This window comes from Triticum dicoccoides, chromosome 3A, assembly GCF_002162155.2.
Source record: "Triticum dicoccoides isolate Atlit2015 ecotype Zavitan chromosome 3A, WEW_v2.0, whole genome shotgun sequence".
Lineage (NCBI taxonomy): Eukaryota > Viridiplantae > Streptophyta > Magnoliopsida > Poales > Poaceae > Triticum > Triticum dicoccoides.
The window spans coordinates 726500165-726521411 of NC_041384.1; the positions used below are offsets into that span (position 1 = coordinate 726500165).

The window sequence follows — 21247 nt, forward strand, 5'->3', positions numbered from 1 at the left end:
CTCTCTATCATGAAGATCATGGTGCTACTTTGAAGGACAAGTGTGGTAAAAGGATAGTAGCATTGCACCTTCTCTCTTTTTCTCTCATTTTTTTATTTTTTTTATTTTTTTTATTTGGGCCTTTTCTCCCTTTTTTGGCCTCTTTTTTTCGTCCGGAGTCTCATCCCGACTTGTGGGGGGATCATAGTCTCCATGATCATTTCCTCACTGGGACAATGCTCTAATAATGATGATCATCACACTTTTATTTACTTACAACTCAAGAATTACAACTCGATACTTAGAACAAAATATGACTCTACATGAATGCCTCTGGCGGTGTACCGGGATGTGCAATGAATCAAGAGTGACACTTATGAAAGAATTATGAAGGTGGCTTTGCCACAAATACAATGTCAACTACATGATCATGTAAAGCAATATAACAATGATGGAACGTGTCATAATAAACAAAACGGTGGAAAGTTGCATGGCAATATATTTCGGAATGGCTATGGAAATGCCATAATAAGTAGGTACGGTGGCTGTTTTGAGGAAGGTAAATGGTGGGTTTATGGTACCGGAGAAAGTTGCGCGGCACTAGATAGGCTAGCAATGGTGGAAGCATGAGAGTGCATATTATCCATGGACTCAACATTAGTCATAAAGAACTCACATACTTATTGCAAAAATCTATTAGTTATCGAAACAAAGTACTACGCGCATGCTCCTAGGGGGATAGATTGGTAGGAAAAGACCATCGCTCGTCCCCGACCGCCACTCATAAGGAAAACAATCAATAAATAAATCATGCTCGGACTTCATCACATAACGGTTCACCATACGTGCATGCTACAGGAATCACAAACTTTAACACAAGTATCTCTTAAATTCACAACTACTCAACTAGCATGACTCTAATATCACCATCTTCATATCTCAAAACAATCATCAAGTATCAAACTCTTCTCATAGTATTCAATGCACTCTATATGAAAGTTTTTATTATATCCCTCTTGGATGCCCATCATATTAGGACTAGTTTCATAATCAAAGCAAACTACCATGCTGTTCTAAAGACTCTCAAAATAATATAAGTGAAGCATGAGAGTTCATCTATTTCTATAAAATAAAACCACCACCGTGCTCTAAAAGGATATAAGTGAAGCACTAGAGCAACGACAAACTACTCCGAAAGATATAAGTGAAGATCAATGAGTAGTGGAATAATTATGCAACTATGTGAAGACTCTCTAACATTTAAGAATTTCAGATCTTGGTATTTTATTCAAACAGCACGCAAAACAAAACAAAATAAAATGACGCTCCAAGCAAAACACATATCATGTGGTGAATAAAAATATAGCTCCAAGTAAAGTTACCGATGAACGAAGATGAAAGAGGGGATGCCATCCGGGGCATCCCCAAACTTAGGCTCTTGGTTGTCCTTGAATATTACCTTGGGGTGCCTTGGGCATCCCCAAGATTAGGCTCGTGCCACTCCTTATTCCATAGTCCATCGAATCTTTACCCAAAACTTGAAAACTTCACAACACAAAACTTAACAGAAAACTCGTAAGCTCCGTTAGTATAAGAAAATAAATCACCACTTAGGTACTGTTTTGAACTCATTCTAAATTCATATTGGTGTAATATATACTGTATTCCAACTCATCTATGATTCATACCATCCGATACTACTCATAGATTCATCAAAATAAGCAAACAACACATAGAAAACAGAATCTGTCAAAAACAGAACAGTCTGTAGTAATCTGTAGGTTTCGACTACTTATGGAACCCCAAAAATTCTATAATAAATTGATGGACCTGAGGAATTTATCTATTAATCATCTGCAAAAATAATTAACTAAATAGCACTCTCTAATAAGAAATGGCAGCAAATCTCCTGAGCACTAAAATTTCTGTTTTTTACAGCATGATCGCAAAGACTTTCCCAAGTCCTCCCAAAGGTTCTTCTTGGCACAAACACTAATTAAAATCATAAAACCACATCTAAACAGAGGCTAGATAAATTATTTATTACTAAACAGGAAAAAAAGCAAGGAACAAAAATAAAGTTGGGTTGCCTCCCAACAAGCGCTATCGTTTAACGCCCCTAGCTAGGCATGATGATTTCAATGATGCTCACATAAAAGATAAGAATTATAACATAAGAGAGCATCATGAAGAATATGACTAGCACATTTAAGTCTAACTCACTTCCTATGCATAGGGATTTTGTGAGAAAACAACTTATGGGAACAAGAATCAACTTGCATAGGAAGGTAAAACAAGCATAACTTCCGGATTGTAAGAACATAGGGAGGAAACTTGATATTATTGCAATTCCTACAAGCATATGTTCCTTCCTCATAATAATTTTCAGTGGAATCATGAATGAATTCAACAATATAACCAGCACCTAAAGCATTCTTTTCATGATCTACCAGCATAGAAATTTTATTACTCTCCACATAAGCAAAATTCTTCTCATTCAGAATAGTGGGAGTATCATAAGAGACTCGAATACTATAAATTGTTTCCACATTAAACGAGTAATGTTTGGAAAAAGGGTAATCATAACCATGACAAGATTTAATATAATCATCGCTACTTTTTATAGCATAAGTTTCATCACAATAATCATCATAAGTAGCAACTTTGTTCTCATCATAATCGATTGAAACCTCTTCCAAGATAGTGGAATCATTACTAAATAAAGTCATGATCTATCCAAATCCACTTTCATAATTATCACAATAAGATTCAACATCCTCCAAAATAGTGAGATCATTACTTCCTAAAGTTGACACTCTTCCAAACCCACTTTCATCAATATAATCATCATAAGTAGGAGGCATGCTATCATCATAATAAGTTTGCATATCAAAACTTGAGAGACTACAAATATCATCTTCATTAAACATAGCATCCCCAAGCTTGGGACAAACATTAATTGCAGCAAATATATTCTCAAACATGTCATTCTCATCAAACATAGCATCCCCAAGCTTAGGCCTTTTCATATCATAAGCATAATCATTCTCATCATTAATAGTATGGATAGCACCAATAGTGTAACAATTATCATCATCACGATGAGTAAGAGGAGCAACATCATTTGGGAGAGATACCTTTTTACCTTTACTTCTCCGTCTTTTCTTTTTCTTCTTCACATTATGTGTGGGTTCAATCCTCTTTTTGGAGCTCCTTATTGATGAGATTGGTTGAATAGAAGGCTCCTCCTCGTTACCTGATTCATCATAAGAAATAATAGGAGGATATTGGGAAGCCTCTTCCCTTTCATTAGTATTCTCTTCATCCTCTATTTGTTTTCTTTTCTTTATGTAATTAGCAATATAAGGATTTTCAATGCAATTCACCGCACAATACATAAAAATTTCTTCTAGATCAATATCGAGGAATTTCTCAAGGTTATATTCTGGAATATGCTTAGTTATACGTTTCATTTCTTCATAACCCAAAAGCAAACTAAGTTCATTATGATGTGCAAGGGAAATCAAATCATCACAATTTTTGGACACGATACGATCATGAAACAATTTGCATTTGAGATTTAAATGACCATGTTCATTGCAAAGTTCACAAGTATGGTGAAGAAATTTTAAATTTTCAGCACAAACATTTAGCCTCTCTTGCAACCATTTAGTTTCCAAATACTTATGCCTCTTGCAAAATTTATTTTCCCTAATTGGTGTGTACTTGCAAGCTCTATGTATTCCACAAAAGTTGACATGCTTATAAGAGACATTTTCATCATGACTGGTGCAATCATCATTAGTACTATGGATATTCAAGGAGTTCATACCAACAACATTGCAGTCATGCTCATCATTCAAAGATTTAGTGCCAAACATTTTATAGACTTCTTCTTCTAGTATTTGAGCACAATTTTCCTTTCCATCATTCTCATGAAAATTATTTAAAAGATGAAGCGTATGAGGCAAAATCAATTCCATTTTTTGTAGTTTTCTTTTATAAACTAAACTAGTGCTAAAATAAGAAACAAAAAGATTCGATTGCAAGATCTAAAGATATATCTTCAAGCGCTAACCTGCCTGACAACGGCGCCAGAAAAGAGCTTTATGTCTACTACACAACCTTCTTCTTGTAGACGTTGTTGGGCCTCCAAGTGCAGAGGTTTGTAGGACAGTAGCAAATTTCCCTCAAGTGGATGACCTAAGGTTCATCAATCCGTGGGAGGCGTAGGATGAAGATGGTCTCTCTCAAGCAACCCTGCAACCAAATAACAAAGAGTCTCTTGTGTCCCCAAAACACCCAATACAATGGTAAATTGTATAGGTGCACTAGTTAGGCGAAGATATGGTGATACAAGTGCAATATGGATAGTAGATAATGGTTTTTGTAATCTGAAAATATAAAAACAGCAAGGTAACTAATGATAAAAGTGATCATAAACGGTATTGCAATGCTTTGAAACAAGGCCTAGGATTCTGATATGTCTCCAACGTATCTATAATTTTTGATTCCTCCATGCTATATTATCTACTGTTTTGGGCAATATTGGGCTTTATTATCCACTTTTATATTACTTTTGGGACTAACCTATTAACCGGAGGCCCAGCCCAGATTTGTTGTTTTATGCCTATTTCAGTGTTTTGAAGAAAAGGAATATCAGACGGAGTCGAAACGGAATGAAATCAACTAGAGAAGTTATTTTTGTAAGGAAACACACCTGATGGACTTGGACCTCACGTCAGAAGATACGGGAGCTTCCCACGAGGGTGGGGGGCGCGCCCCCTGCCTCGTGGGGCCCCCGTGGCTCCCCTGACGTGCTTCTTCTGCCTATATAACTCCATATACCCTAAAACTTCCAGGACGGAGAATAGATCGGGAGTTCCGCCGCCAGAAGCCTCTGTAGCCACCAAAAGTCAATCGAGACCCTGTTCCGGCACCCTGCCGGAGGGGGCAATCCCTCTCCGGTGGCCATCTTCATCATCCCGGTGCTCTCCATGACGAGGAGGGAGTAGTTCTCCCTCGGGGCTGAGGGTATGTACCAGTAGCTATGTGTTTGATCCCTCTCTCTCTCTCTCTCGTGTTCTTGAGATGATACGATCTTGATATATCGCGAGCTTTGCTATTATATTTGGATCCTATGATGTTTCTTCCCCCCTCTTCTCTCTTGTAATGAATTGAGTTTCCCCTTTGAAGTAATCTTATCGGATTGAGTCTTTAAAGACTTGAGAACACTTGATGTATGTCTTGCCGTGGATATCTGTGGTAACAATGGGATACCACGTGCCACTTGATGTATGTGAAGGTGACCAACTTGCGGGTTTCGTGACATTGGGAACCTATGCATAGGGGTTGGCACACGTTTTCGTCGTGATTCTCTGGTAGAACTTTGGGGCACTCTTTGAGGTCCTTTGTGTTGGTTGAATAGATGAATCCGAGATTATGTGATGCATATCGTATAATCATACCCACGGATACTTGAGGTGACAATGGAGTATCTAGGTGACACGAGGGTTTTGGTTGATTTGTGTCTTAAGGTGTTATTCTAGTACGAACTCTAGGGCTGTTTGTGACACTTATAGGAATAGCCCAACGGATTGATTGGAAAGAATAACTTTGAGGTGGTTTCGTACCCTACCATAATCTCTTCGTTTGTTCTCCGCTATTAGTGACTTTGGATTGACTCTTTGTTGCATGTTGAGGGATAGTTATGTGATCCAATTATGTTAGTATTGTTGAGGGAACTTACACTAGCGAAAGTATGAACCCTAGGCCTTGTTTCCTAGCATTGCAATACCGTTTATGCTCACTTTTATCACTTGCTACCTTTCTGTTTTTATAATTTCAGATTACAAATACTATTATCTACTATCCATATACCACTTGTATCACCATCTCTTCGCCGAACTAGTGCACCTATACAATTTACCATTGTATTGGGTGTGTTGGGGACACAAGAGACTCTTTGTTATTTGGTTGCAGGGTTGCTTGAGAGAGACCATCTTCATCCTACGCCTCCCACGGATTGATAAACCTTAGGTCATCCACTTGAGGGAAATTTGCTACTGTCCTACAAACCTCTGCACTTGGAGGCCCAACAACGTCTACAAGAAGAAGGTTGTGTAGTAGACATCAAGCTCTTTTCTGGCGCTGTTGTCGGTGAGGCAAGGAAAGCGGCACTAACACACGCCGTCAACTAAGCTCTTTTCTGGCGCCGTTGCCGGGGAGGTTAGCGCTTGAAGGTATATCTTTAGATCTTGCAATCGAGTCTTTTAGTTTCTTGTTTTATCACTAGTTTACTTTATAAAAGAAAACTATAAAAAATGGAATTGATTTTGTCTCATACGCTTCACCTTTTTAATATCTTTCGTGAGTATGATGGAAAGGATAATTGTGCTCAAGTGCTAGAAGAAGAAATCTATAAAATGTTTGGCACTAAATATTTGAATGATGAGCATGATTGCAATGTTGTTAGTATGAATTCCTTGAATATCCATGATGCTAATGATATGCGAAGCCACAAGCTTGGGGAGGCTATGTTTGATGAAGATGATATTTTTTGTTCCCCAAGTTTTGATGAGCAAATCTATTATAATGAAAGCATGCCTACTATATATGATGATTATTATGATGACACGTATGCTATAAAGAATAATGATATCCATGAAACTTGTCATCATGATTTTAGTTTTCAATTGGATTATGCCTCACATGATAGTTATTTTGTTGAGTTTGCTCCCACTATTATTCATGAGAAGAAATTTGCTTATGTGGAGAGTAATAAAATTTCTATGCTTGTAGATCATGAAGAGAATGCTTTAGGTGCTGGTTATATTGTTGAATCCATTCATGATGCTACTGAAAATTATTATGAGGGAGGAACATATGCTTGTAGGAATTGCAATAATATCAAGTTTCCTCTCTATGTGCTTAAAATTTTGAAGTTATGCTTGTTTTACCTTCCTATGCAAGTTGATTCTTGTTCCCACAAGTTTTTTGCTCACAAAATCCCTATGCATAGGAAGCATTTTAGACCTAAATGTGCTAGTCATATTCTTCATGATGCTCTCTTTATGTTACAATTCTTATCTTTTATGTGAGCATCATTGAAATCATCATGCCTAGCTAGGGCGTTACACGATAGCGCTTGTTGGGAGGCAACCCAATTTTATTTTTATTCCTTGCTTTTTGTTACTGTTTAGTAATAAATAATTCATCTAGCCTTTGTTTAGATGTGGTTTTATGCTTTTAATTAGTGTTTGTGCCAAGTAAAACCTTTGGGAAGACTTGGGGAAAGTCTTGTTGATCATGCTGTCAAAAACAGAAACTTTAGCGCTCACGAGAATTGCTGTCATTTTTATTTGGAAAGTGCTATTTAGTTAATTATTTTTGCACATGATTAATAGATAAATTCCTCAGGTCCAGAATTTTTTTTTAGAATTTTATGAGTTCCAGAAGTATACGTTTGATCCAGATTAGTACAGACTGTTCTGTTTTTGACAGATTCTGTTTTTCGTGTGTTGTTTGCTTATTTTGATGAATCTATGGCTAGTAAAATAGTTTATAAACCATAGAGAAGTTGGAATACAGTAGGTTTAACACGAATATAAATAAAGAATGAGTTCATTACAGTACCTTGAAGTGGTGATTTATTTTCTTATACTTCCTCCGTTTGGAATTACTTGTCGCAGAAATGGATGTATCTAGATGTATTTTAGTTCTAGATACGTCCATATTCGAGACAAGTAATTCCGAACGGAGGGAGTACTAACGGAGCTTACGAGTTTTCTATTAAGTTTTGTGTTGTGAAGTTTTCAAGTTTTGGGTAAGGATTCGATGGACTATGGAATAAGGAGTGGAAAGAGCCTAAGCTTGGGGATGCCCAAGGCACCCAAAGGTAATATTCGAGGATAGCCAAGAGCCTAAGCTTGGGGATGCCCCGGAAGGCATCCCCTCTTTCGTCCACTTCCATCGGTAACTTTACTTGGAGCTATATTTTTATTCGCCACGTGATATGTGTTTTGCTTGGAGCGTCAATTTATTTTGTTAGGATTTGCTTTCTGTTATTTAGAATAATGTTTTGCATCTTTTATTTCAATAAAAGTGGCATTGATAGCCTTTACTATGCCTATGTTACAAGTATACATGTTGCTGTTTGAAAACAGAAAGTTTACCGCTGTTGCAATAATTCCCTAGAAAATTCAGAATGTGATAAAATGTTGAAACCTTTTGCATATTAAGATCTGATAAATTTACTACAGTGGGAATTTTATTTCATAATTTTTGGAGCTAGGGAAGTATGGATGTTTCTGCATTCTTTACAGACTATCCTGTTTAGGCAGATTGCTGTTATGTTTGCATTGTTTGCATATGTTTGCTTCTTTAATGATCCTATTTGAGTATAGGACTATTAGATATGCAGAGGCATTTAGTATGCAATGTTGAATAATAATTTTAGTGATTGGCTATAGTAGAGTATGATAAGGTTTTGGCACTGGTTTATACTAACTTATCTCACGAGTCCTTGTTGAGTTTTGTGTGGATAAAGCTTTTGAGATTTAGGGAGACCGTGATATGAGAGGAATTAAGGAGACACAAAAGCTCAAGCTTGGGGATGCCCAAGGCACCCCAAGATAATATTTCAAGAAGTCTCAAGCATCTAAGCTTGAGGATGCCCCAGTTGGCGTCCCACCTTTCTTCTTCAACAACTATCGGTTAGTATCGGTTGATCCTAAGTTTTTGCTTCTTCACATGATGTTTGCTATTCTTAGATGCCATTTTATTTTGCTTTGCTTGCTGTTTGAATAAAATACCAAGATCTGAAATTATTAAATGTTAGAGAGTCTTCACATAGTTGAATAATTATTCGACTACTCATTGATCTTCACTTATATCTTTCGGAGTAGTTTGTCATTTGCTCTAGTGCTTCACTTATACCTTTTAGAGCATGGTGGTAGTTTTATTTTGAAGAAATAAATGAACTCTAATGCTTCACTTAGATTATTTTGAGAGTCTTAAATAGCATGGTAATTTTCTTAAAATCCTAATATGCTAGGTATTCAAGAATAATAAAATTCTCTTATGAGTGTGTTGAATACTATGAAAAGTTTGATACTTGATAATTGTTTTGAGATATGGAGATGGTGATATTAGAGTCATGCTAGTTGAGTAGTTGTGAATTTGAGAGATACTTGTGTTGAGGTTTGTGATTCCCATAGCATGCACGTATGGTGGACCGTTATGTGATGAAGTCGGAGCATGATTTATTTATTGATTGTCTTCCTTACGAGTGGCGGTCGGGGATGAGCGATGATTTTTTCCTACCAATCTATCCCCCTAGGAGCATGCGCATAATACTTTTCTTTGATATTTCAATAAGTATATGAGTTCTTTATGACTAATGTTGAGTCCATGGATTATACGCACTCTCACCCTTCCACCATTGCTAGCCTCTCTAATACCGCGCACCTTTCGCCGGTATCATACACCCACCATATACCTTCCTCAAAACAGCCACCATACCTACCTATTATGGCATTTCCATAGCCATTCCGAGATATATTGTCATGCAACTTCCACCGTTCCGTTTATTATGACACGCATCATCATTGTCATATTGCTTTGCATGATCATGTAGTTGACATCGTATTTGTGGCAAAGCCACCGTTCATAATTCTTTCATACATGTCATTCTTGAGTCATTGCACATCCCGGTACACCGCCGGAGGCATTCATATAGAGTCATATTTTGTTCTAAGAATCGAGTTGTAATTCATGAGTTGTAAGTAAATAAAAGTGTGATGATCATCATTATTAGAGCATTGTCCCAGTGAGGAAAGGATGATGGAGACTATGATTCCACCACAAGTCGGGATGAGACTCCGGACGAAAAATAAATAAATAAAAGAGGCCAAAGAAGCCCAAATAAAAAAAAGAAAAAAAGAGGCCATAAAAAAGAGAGAAAGGCCAAAAAAAATTTAATTAAAAAATGATGAGAGAAAAAGAGAGAAGGGGCAATGCTACTATCCTTTTACCACACTTGTGCTTCAAAGTAGCACCATAATCTTCATAGTAGAGAGTCTTTCATGTTATCACTTTCATATACTAGTGGGAATCTTTCATTATAGAACTTGGCTTGTATATTCCAATGATGGGCTTCCTCAAATTGCCCTAGGTCTTCATGAGAAAGCAAGTTGGATGCACACCCACTTAGTTTATTTTTGAGCTTTCATATACTTATAGCTCTAGTGCATCCGTTGCATGGCAATCCCTACTCACTCACATTGATATCTATTGATGGAAATCTCCATAGCCCGTTGATACGCCTAGTTGATGTGAGACTGTCTTCTCTCTTTTTGTCTTCTCCACAACCACCATTCTATTCCACCTATAGTGCTATGTCCATGGCTCACGCTCATGTATTGCGTGAAGATTGAAAAAGTTTGAGAACATCAAAAGTATGAAACAATTGCTTGGCTTTTCATCGGGGTTGTGCATGATTTAAATACTTTGTGTGGTGAAGATAGCATAGCCAGACCATATGATTTTGTAGGGATAGCTTTCTTTGGCCATGTTATTTTGAGAAGACATAATTGCTTAGTTAGTATGCTTGAAGTATTATTATTTTTATGTCAATATGAACTTTTGTCTTGAATCTTATGGATCTGAATATTCATGCCACAATTAAGAAGAATTACATTGAAATTATGCCAACTAGCATTCCACATCAAAAATTATCTTTTTATCATTTACCTACTTGAGGACGAGCAGGAATTAAGCTTGGGGATGCTTGATACGTCTCCAACGTATCTATAATTTTTGATTGCTCCATGCTATATTATCTACTGTTCTGGGCAATATTGGGCTTTATTATCCACTTTTATATTACTTTTGGGACTAACCTATTAACCAGAGGCCCAGCCCAGATTTGCTGTTTTATGCCTATTTCAGTGTTTTGAAGAAAAGGAATATCAGACGGAGTCGAAACGGAACGAAATCAACTGGAGAAGTTATTTTTGGAAGGAAACACACCTGATGGACTTGGACCTCACGTCAGAAGATACGGGAGCTGCCCACGAGGGTGGGGGGCGCGCCCACCCCTCTAGGGCGCGCCCCCTGCCTCGTGGGGCCCCCGTGGCTCCCCTGACGTGCTTCTTCTGCCTATATAACTCCATATACCCTAAAACTTCCAGGACGGAGAATAGATCAGGAGTTCCGCCGCCAGAAGCCTCTGTAGCCACCAAAAGTCAATCGGGACCCTGTTCCGGCACCCTGCCGGAGGGGGAAATCCCTCTCTGGTGGCCATCTTCATCATCCCGGTGCTCTCCATGACGAGGAGGGAGTAGTTCTCCCTCAGGGCTGAGGGTATGTACCAGTACCTATGTGTTTGATCTCTCTCTCTCTCTCTCTCTCTCGTGTTCTTGAGATGATACTATCTTGATGTGTCGCGAGCTTTGCTATTATATTTGGATCCTATGATGTTTCTTCCCCCCCCCTCTTCTCTCTTGTAATGAATCGAGTTTCCCCTTTGAAGTAATCTTATCGGATTGAGTCTTTAAAGACTTGAGAACACTTGATGTATGTCTTGCCGTGGATATCTGTTGTGACAATGGGATACCACGTGCCACTTGATGTATGTTAAGGTGACCAACTTGCGGGTTTCGTGACATTGGGAACCTATACATAGGGGTTGGCACACGTTTTCGCCGTGATTCTCCGGTAGAACTTTGGGGCACTCTTTGAGGTCCTTTGTGTTGGTTGAATAGATGAATCTGAGATTGTGTGATGCATATCGTATAATCATACCCACGGATACTTGAGGTGACAATGGAGTATCTAGGTGACATTAGGGTTTTGGTTGATTTGTGTCTTAAGGTGTTATTCTAGTACGAACTCTAGGGATGTTTGTGACACTTATAGGAATAGCCCAACGGATTGATTGGAAAGAATAACTTTGAGGTGGTTTCGTACCCTACCATAATCTCTTCGTTCATTCTCCGCTATTAGTGACTTTGGAGTGACTCTTTGTTGCATGTTGAGGGATAGTTATGTGATCCAATTATGTTAGTATTGTTGAGGGAACTTACACTAGCGAAAGTATGAACCCTAGGCCTTGTTTCCTAGCATTGCAATACCGTTTACGCTCACTTTTATTACTTGCTACCTTGCTGTTTTTATAATTTCAGATTACAAATACTATTATCTACTATCCATATACCACTTGTATCACCATCTCTTCGCCGAACTAGTGCACATATACAATTTATCATTGTATTGGGTGTGTTGGGGACACAAGAGACTCTTTGTTATTTGGTTGCAGGGTTGCTTGAGAGAGACCATCTTCATCCTACGCCTCCCACGGATTGATAAACCTTAGGTCATCCACTTGAGGGAAATTTGCTACTGTCCTACAAACCTCTGCACTTGGAGGCCCAACAACGTCTACAAGAAGAAGGTTGTGTAGTAGACATCAGATTCATACTTTCACTAGTGCAAGTTCCCTCAACAATAATAACATAATTGGATCATATAACTATCCCTCAACATGCAACAAAGAGTCACTTCAAAGTCACTAATAGCGGAGAACAAACGAAGAGATTATAGTAGGGTATGAAACCACCTCAAAGTTATCCTTTCTGATCGATCTATTCAAGAGTCTGTAGTAAAATAACATGAAGCTATTCTTTCCGTTCAATCTATCATAGAGTTCGTACTAGAATAACACCTTAAGACACAAATCAACCAAAACCCTAATGTCACATAGATACTCCAATGTCACCTCAAGTATCCGTGGGTATGATTATACGATATGCATCACATAATCTCAGATTCATCTATTCAACCAACACAAAGAACTTCAAAAAGTGCCCCAAAGTTTCTACCGGGGAGTCAAGACAAAAACGTGTGCCAACCCCTATGCATAAGTTCACGAGGTCACGGAACTCGCAAGTTAATCACCAAAACATACATCAAGTGGATCACATGATATCCCATTGTCACCACAGATAAGCACGTGCAAGACATACATCAAGTGTTCTCAAATCCTTAAAGGCTCAATCCGATAAGATAACTTCAAAGGGAAAACTCAATCCATTACAAGAGAGTAGAGGGGGAGAAACATCATAAGATCCAACTATAATAGCAAAGCTCGCGATACATCAAGATCGTACCACCTCAAGAACACGAGAGAGAGAGAGAGAGATCAAACACATAGCTACTGGTACATACCCTCAGCCCTGAGGGGGAACTACTCCCTCCTCGTCATGGAGAGCGCCGGGATGATGAAGATGGCCACCGGAGAGGGATTCCACCCTCCGGCAGGGTGCCGGAACAGGTCTACATTGGCTTTCGGTGGCTACAGAGGCTTTTGGCGGCGGAACTCCCGATCTATTCTGCTCCCCGATGTTTTTATGGTGTATTGATATATATATATATATATAGGAGAAAGAAGTCGGTCAGGGGAGCCACGAGGGGCCCACGAGGGTGGGGGCCGCGCCTTCCTGCCTCGTGGCCACCTCAAAGCTTCCCTGACGTCTACTCCAAGTCTCCTGGATTGCTTCCGTTTCAAAAATAACTCTCCCGAAGGCTTCATTCCGTTTGGACTCCTTTTAATATTCTTTTTTTGCGAAACACTGAAATAGGCAAAAAAAACAGCAATTTGGGTTGGGCCTTCGGTTAATAGGTTAGTCCCAAAAATAACATAAAAGTGTAAAATAAAGCCCATTATCATCCAAAACAGATAATATAATAGCATGAAACAATCAAAAATTATAGATACATTGGAGATATATCATCTAGCTAGTCGACACTAATAATTAGAGTAGGCTTCTTAGGCGGCACACCAATGTGAATGCGGTTAGGCGGTGAACCTATCAGCAACATCAATGCGAAGGGTTCTAAAGCCGAAGACAATTTGTGGATGGGACCGATTTGTCCAACGTCGACATGACGGATGTCTGATTTCCCCCAAAGCTCCTCCGGTTTAAGGCCGGGCCAAGGGATTTAGAACGTCCGAATTGGTTCGGCCGATATTTTACATCCGGGTTGGACAGCTAAAAGTGTTCATATTTTTTGGTCTGAACATTTGCGGACATTTCAATAATTCGCGTTGGAGATGCACGAAACACACCACGAGGTAATGCTGGATAGTTGACACCTTAAGGGCATGGCCAACGGTATGCTTCAAACCTACTGGCCCACTGTCTAACTTGGCTTGGATGCCAGGTGGAGCTCGCATAGTAGCCTTGGAGTGTTTCAGAGTAGTTTGCAGAGGAGGCCGCTGCTCTATGGGAGAAAGAAGAAAAGGAGAAGAGAAAGGGGGGAAATGAGGTGAAAGATGGCGCTGGGTGTTAGGGGGGTGGGGCGGGTAGAAGATGATCGACCATTGTAATGATAGCCTCAGTTTTGGGCGTTGGGTGAGAAAAACTCAAACCGATGCCCCATTCTTTTTCTACCTAGCTGGATGGGCCGGGGCATCACTTGGTGCTGCCTGCATGGTATATGTTGTAATCGTGACAGATAGCATCAGGCAGCATGAGTACTGAGACATCAACGATGGTGTCACTTTTTTTGGGAAAATAATCCATGGAGTCTCATCCCTTGCCATCGCTGAAAAATAAATTGCGGGCTTCATATATATAAGGCCGTATGCAAATCTCAGTATATAGAATCATGGGCCGACGACGACACGAGGTCAGGTCTTAATCGTTTAAAAAAGTTTGTTAATAAAGCCTAAACAACCCATTATTTTTTTGGAAATGGAAACAACCCATTAATTAGAGTGTGTATTTGGTTGTAGTCCTGGGGCACATTGACCTGACCTGACCTGAGACATGCATGGACGTTGTTTGCTTGGCAACCAAGAATATCGAGCACGCCGCTGGCCTGGAGGTCACATGCATCTTTGCCTGGTATGCGTGTTGCATGTGAACTAGACACACCCAAATGTAAAAAAAATTATGTGATTAGCGATCTCGAATATTAGAATCTCCACACAGTATATTGACGAATTTTGGCATATTGCCACCACGAGTAAATACTAGTAGTAGAATGGACAATGTGCTTGCGGCGTTGCTCAAATTGTAAATAGCGCACATATATCTTTTAGCAAGCACTAGAAGTACTAAATATTTTATGAACTTCGTAATAATATTCATCTGCCATGATTTAGAGCAATAATTCACCCTTCTTCTTTTTGACGATGGAATTCATTCTTCTCAGATAGAATGATGTTATCAAGAACACACCTCTTTCCTTGTTCTGTCCGGTATTATGTAGTGAGAGTGCCAAATCTTTGCGTGCAAACCAAAGAATGAGAAGTCCGAATACTTGGATTTACCATTTCATTGTGCTTCTGTGACAAACACACAATAAGGCAGAGAACACTGTCATAGATATATCAACATACAAATACTCCGTATATTCTCATACAGCCGCCCATAATACATGGAGGGAACAAAAGACCAGACATGCTGTTTCTAGACTTTTCTTCGTAGATAAAAATCATGGATACCTAGTTATGAGTTTCACAAAGAACTTGCGCAAGCTGATGACCACTAATGTTGCCAAAGTAGACAATCATCGATATGTGTAATACAACCCATCAACTGTCCAACTTGATTCGGACAAATTGCACGATTACTGTAGTCATGGCTCATGAACGGTTTGGCCACCATATTTTTGCCCCGATCATTTACTTCAAATCTGCACTGCAATTAAGCAAAAATGGATGCTTTACGCATGAGTGATTGTCACATCAATGAGGCGGAACTAATTAAATCTAGCCCTAGTTCACTATAACTCCAGTTTGGTCACGTACATTTGGAGTTGGGAGCTTTAAACGAACAAAAATAATTACCAAATATTATCTCCTCAAGAACTATAGAGTTGGTAGTCTTTATTAGAGTGTGTGTTTAGCAGCTTAAGTAGCTAAATTGTGCTTATGCAATGGCTTAGTGGCATTGCTTTTAGATACCAGAAAAGTGTAAATTATAGCCTCTATACATTACATTGATGTGGGCTCATTGGAGGTACAAAATTGATAACTGTCACATAATGATTTACTTTCTTCTGATTTCTGAACCTTTGGGTCGCCCAAACTAGCTTAGATGTAGGTGCACATTTTTTTCAGGAGTGAAGGAAGTATCATGCAGGTCAACAAACTTGTGGCTATATGCACCTGGAATTGATAATTGCATATTTGGATACCTCAAACTATATACATAGTTGGATACCGTGGCAGGCCGAAGTAGAGGAAAAGGGTAATACCTTGGGAAGCTGAGATTTAGGGCAGATGACTTTCACACTGTACAGGCATAGTTCGCACTAATGGTGATCATATCATCAAGGGCAAGATCAATTTGATCCAGTACCTCACGTAGCTGCTTGGACAACTCCCAACCAGATCGAATGAAAATAATATTTCTTTTCTGACACTCCATGACGAGTGTGCGAGCAATGCAAAAGGTCGTATGGAGCTTCTCTATTGAAGCACTCATGGATGGGTCCTTCATTAGTTCTGTATTCCCGAACTGTGAAAGGAGGGCATTGACACCATTCACACGCTTATCAACTTCAATGCACTCTTCCTTGTTCCTCTGGACTCTGTCCACCGCTACCTTGATTTCCACCGCAATTTCAGAAATAGTAGGTGGCACGCTTCGTGTTTGTTTGACCTTCACAATAATGCCATATGTTATTATTAATAGGATTAAGTGGTAGAGATAAACTAATCGAATTTATAAAACACTAAGGGGTTCATTCAATACCATCTAAGCTTCATTTGGTAGGATATTTAGATTATTTAGATTATTAGGCTCAAGGAAACTATTAAAAATATATGCACTTTAGGTGGATGTGGGTAGTCTATACAAGATAAAAATGATCTCATAACAGATTGACACAAGATACATAAATCATTCCAAAATATTTCAAGTGAAAATTTCAAACATGGTAAAATAAATATGACAGACTCATATGTTACAAGTTTGTGGATAGGATGATATAATTTAGCAACTATTCATAAAGCTTAATTTGTATGTGTGATGTTGAATGCATGGATCAAAATTATAGTTGAAACTTTTTGACTAAATGATAGTTTACCACATAAAATACTTGTCGTGATACTGCTTACCCATTTGGAAATTGTCACATTTTTTCCCTTTTACATTTGTGACATCAATTACGCCTTTTTAATAACAAAAGAGGTGTAATTTAGTGTCACAAATGTAAAGTTATGGGTAAATTTTTGCCAAAATATATGAAACAGAATAAGTTCTATCAAACGGGGTAAGCAATGTCAAAAATGTGAAGTTGATGGGGTAAAATTCGATGAAATATTTATGAAGTTGGCAAGCAATGTCACGAAAAGTATTTTAGGGGGTAAAACTGTCATTTACTCAAAATTTGTGAGTTGATGAATCTCATGCCAATATTGTCTTGATGTGTTCTTTCAAAAAATTATAGGTTTTATAGTTATTGATACTAAGCAACCAGGGCCTGCAAGCTTAGAATCACATGACCAAAAAGTCTATATTTCTGAAGAGTAAAATTTTAAGAATGTACAAAAGATCCACCCAGTAATACCAATTGCAGCGAACGGCCATGTTCATCCGGTGCTTGGTAGAGTTTCTGTTAGACAATTAAAATCCATCAGTTACATATGCATTATTCATGATTACATCAAAAGAAACACCACTAAAAAGATTATGTACTATGCATGGAGAAATTAAACGTACAAGTGGCTTGGTGGTGTGCGGCGCAATGCAGAGCATGATGGTAAGCGACACCTCAGAGTTTATATTAGATATGGTCTGGTCTGCCTTGTTCAGCTTCTTGGACACCTCCCCAGCCTTTATGAGGAGACAACACAGATTAGTCTCTTCCTTGCAGCCTGTGACGAGCTCGAGGGCCTCGGTGAGGACCTCACGCAACGCCTCCAGTGCAGTGCGGCTCCCCGCGGAGTTCATCAGCTCCACATCCTGTTGGAACAGAGTGAGCGTGTGTTGGACCCTCTCCACACGCTTCTTGATCTGTTCACAATCCTTTTCGTTTTGTTTAACTGTATCCACAGCCTCTTTGATCTTGAACACAATATCGAGAGCCTTTGTCACGCTGCCCAGTGCATCAGCCATCCTGCCTAATTGATTGTAGAACAAATCAGCTGATTAAGTAAAATTAGAAGTGGTAGACAAGATGATGAGCAGGGCATTGACGTACCTTGTTATTGTCTCCTTTTACCACCTGACGGGAGGCAGGGAGCTCTTCCGCTCTTTCTTCCTCTAAGCTTGTAACTGGTGACTCCAGTCTTGTGTTTGCTCAGAAGCAAATCCCTGGCCCTATTAATAATCATGTCATTAAGATGCCTCCCGGTCCAAAATGTTCCTTCAATCATGCAAGCAGCTGTAAAAGTGTGATGCATTGATGCTCTCATGCCAAACTGCAGGAGAATAATAACATCGCTCGAATCAAGTACCTCCTATGATTGCGCATATATGCTATGATAAAGAGACAAGGAGATACGTTCACGATTTCCAGTACATTCTTTCACAAAAGTAACATCTTTTTTTTCAATATAAGCAGGATAAGTCATGCGTATACATCACATTTATGCTAATAAAATGCTCGCACAGATAGGCCTCACCCGTAGTGACAACGTCTGCTAAGTACTGGCCATGTTCCAAGGCATAGCTTGCTTATCCTCTTGAACGTAATGCCAATGAGCAGGAAAGCACTGAAGCATCAATGCCATTCGGTAGAATTAGTCGAGTCCGTACCTGCTCAAAAGTTTCCATCCGATAGAGAAAAGAACGGATGGAATGTGGAGATCTTTCTTTGCTTCGAAAGCAAGACTACAACTTTGGTGAAGTGGTGGTACGTGCTGATCCTATTATTCTCCACTTCAATTTTGAGAATTAAAATATTTGGATGGAGAAACACCAAGTAGGCAATTACCAAGCTCATGGACAAGTAACAGAAATTCGGATGGTTTCGAGCATCTCCGCGTAGACGCACACACCTTGACATGACTTCACGGGATAAATGTCGACTTTCCAAAATGCACCCACGGACTTCCTCCTGCCTCTTTTGGTAGCATGGCAAAAGGCTTTTAGAATTGTCGCATGATTTGTTTTCTTGAGAAGGAAGTGATACAGCTTCTTTTTTTAAATCCTCCACTACGAAACATGTGCGAAGAGGGGAGTGGTAGCAAATGGCAGAGTAGCGCGCAACATATCATCGTGGAATCTTCGCACAATATTTGTATGGGCTCTCATCATAAACTTGTAGGGTTGGCTCTTATTTTTTGTGGGGTAACTGGAAGTACGGGAACCAATGCATGCTTTGAGAGCAAGCTCATTAAGTCACTAAGCGAACTAATACGTTACCTTTGTGCTCATTTTTGAATTATTGAGCAAGTCCACCAAAGCAGCATGACAAATAATATACTCCCTCGGTTTTACAATGTAGTGCATATGATTTTTTTTTAAAGTCAAACCTCACAAACTTTAATTTGACCAAGTTTATAGAGAAAAACAACTACATCTAGAATTGCAAATATATATCGTTAGATTCATCCTAAGATGTACTCCCTCCGTCTCAAAATAAGTGCCTCAAGCTTAGTACGGAGGGAGTAGTTTCATATTTTATATGTTTGGTATTGTAGATATAAATATTTTTCACTATAAATTTTGTCGAAGTTTACAAATGTTGACTTTTTAAAAAATCTATACGCACTACATTATGAAATAAGGGAGTATCCAGTTAGATGCGTCTATACTTCAACATGAGGCACTAAAACATTATCATGCCGGCGATCAGGTGTCGACAACTGGGGACCAACTGGTTGTGAGCACCGAACCTTTGCTTTGCGGAAGTGGATGAAGCAACGGACAAAGCGGTGGACATCAGGAGGCCGTGCAAGAAGCAAGCAAGAACAAAAATCAAAGAAAGGTGGTTCTTTTTTTTCTGCGGCACTGTCTTTTGTGGTAAGTTGAGCAGCCAAAACTGTTGAAGATAATTTCGTATTTTTTTGGTTTCTATGCTCACTTTCTTGCTATTACTGGTACTATCAGAGAACAGAGATAGCATCAACATAAGATGTTTATGTTGGCAAATACTACATTTCTGCGTCTGGATGATGTTAGGCAGTGTAGTGCGTTTCTTTTCTAGTATTAATAATATAAAAAGTGAAATAATACTCCACGTGTTGTTGTGGGAATTGAATAACTTTATTTGAGCGAGATTTGGATGTATGAAACAAAAATTTCTGGATTGATAATATGAGAACTGAAACTAAACATACATATTTTTTTATTTAGTTAACAATATTTACTGAATACAAGTAGGATAATATACTGATCTTTTTCTCATGCATGGTTGCATCTTGGATATTTGCCTATGCATGGTTACATGTTGTGGCGGAACCTTCTCCCATGCATGTATGTTCACATGCTGAAATGGAATGTTTGCATGTTCAAAGACTTATGTAAGTGGGGATCACATACTTAGTCATACAGGGTTGTAATACACACATAAGCGGACCACAAAGAAAGTTCAATATACAATCAAGTCCATCTTACACAAAGGCCCCCACCCCCCAAAAAGGAAATCAATCTGATCCATGAGTGAAATTCCAACTTCATCGGAGACCCTCTAGCCACGGTCTATGCCTACCACCTCGCTGATACCCACCAATGGATCAAAGGCCACAATGTGGAGGTTGAAGATGAAGGAAAAGGGAGACAAGAACCATCGGCCAATAGTAATTCTAAACCGCACACTGGAGATGATTTGTTTAAGGATCCAACCCTCCAGTTGTCGAGGTCAACAATGCCCAGACTGAACAAGGAGAATAATCCAAGCCATCTCTATAACTCCTAGGAGCGCCAGATCTAAGGAGGGTGATGCGAGATCCACCCCCACCTTTCTTGTCGTCTCACAACAAGCAAGGAGGAGGAAACGATAGCCATGCCTGGCTGCCAGATCTAGCTCTTCGAGCCGCTTATTGACATAACCCTAGAAAACTCCATGTCCGCACCATAAGTAGCTTGATTCTACCATGGAAGGCTATATAGAGAGAGAAGATGGTAGGCCACCACAAGCTGCCTCAATGTTTTGCACCGAACACCACCATGGCATTAGGACATGTGCATTTAAGGCAACTAGTAACCTAGGCCTACTATGTACTATAGCGGCCCGAACTCCGCTTCGGTCCCCACTCCGACCAGCGACGATGTCACAGGATGAGTAGGTCGAAGGGGTAATGGAGACA

The 21247-nt window shown here is 39.2% G+C and overlaps 1 protein-coding gene across 3 annotated transcripts; it reads right to left on the reverse strand.

Annotated features, from left to right (window-relative positions):
* Positions 1-15351: 15351 nt before the first annotated feature.
* Positions 15352-18305, reverse strand: LOC119270526. 3 transcript variants are annotated; one of them, XM_037552528.1, is made up of 5 exons: positions 18196-18305; positions 17715-18115; positions 17563-17607; positions 16246-16652; positions 15352-15681 (listed from the first exon to the last, which is right to left on the reverse strand). In XM_037552528.1, the coding sequence occupies exons 2-4, from the start codon at positions 18108-18110 to the stop codon at positions 16278-16280; spliced, it is 816 nt and encodes a 271-aa protein (XP_037408425.1). In that variant the 5' UTR covers positions 18111-18115; positions 18196-18305; the 3' UTR covers positions 15352-15681; positions 16246-16277. The 3 variants fall into 3 exon arrangements, with proteins under 3 accessions (XP_037408425.1, XP_037408423.1, XP_037408424.1); XM_037552526.1 differs by having other exon boundaries at positions 15352-15686; XM_037552527.1 differs by having other exon boundaries at positions 15352-15686; positions 17715-18111; positions 18196-18293.
* Positions 18306-21247: the final 2942 nt, after the last annotated feature.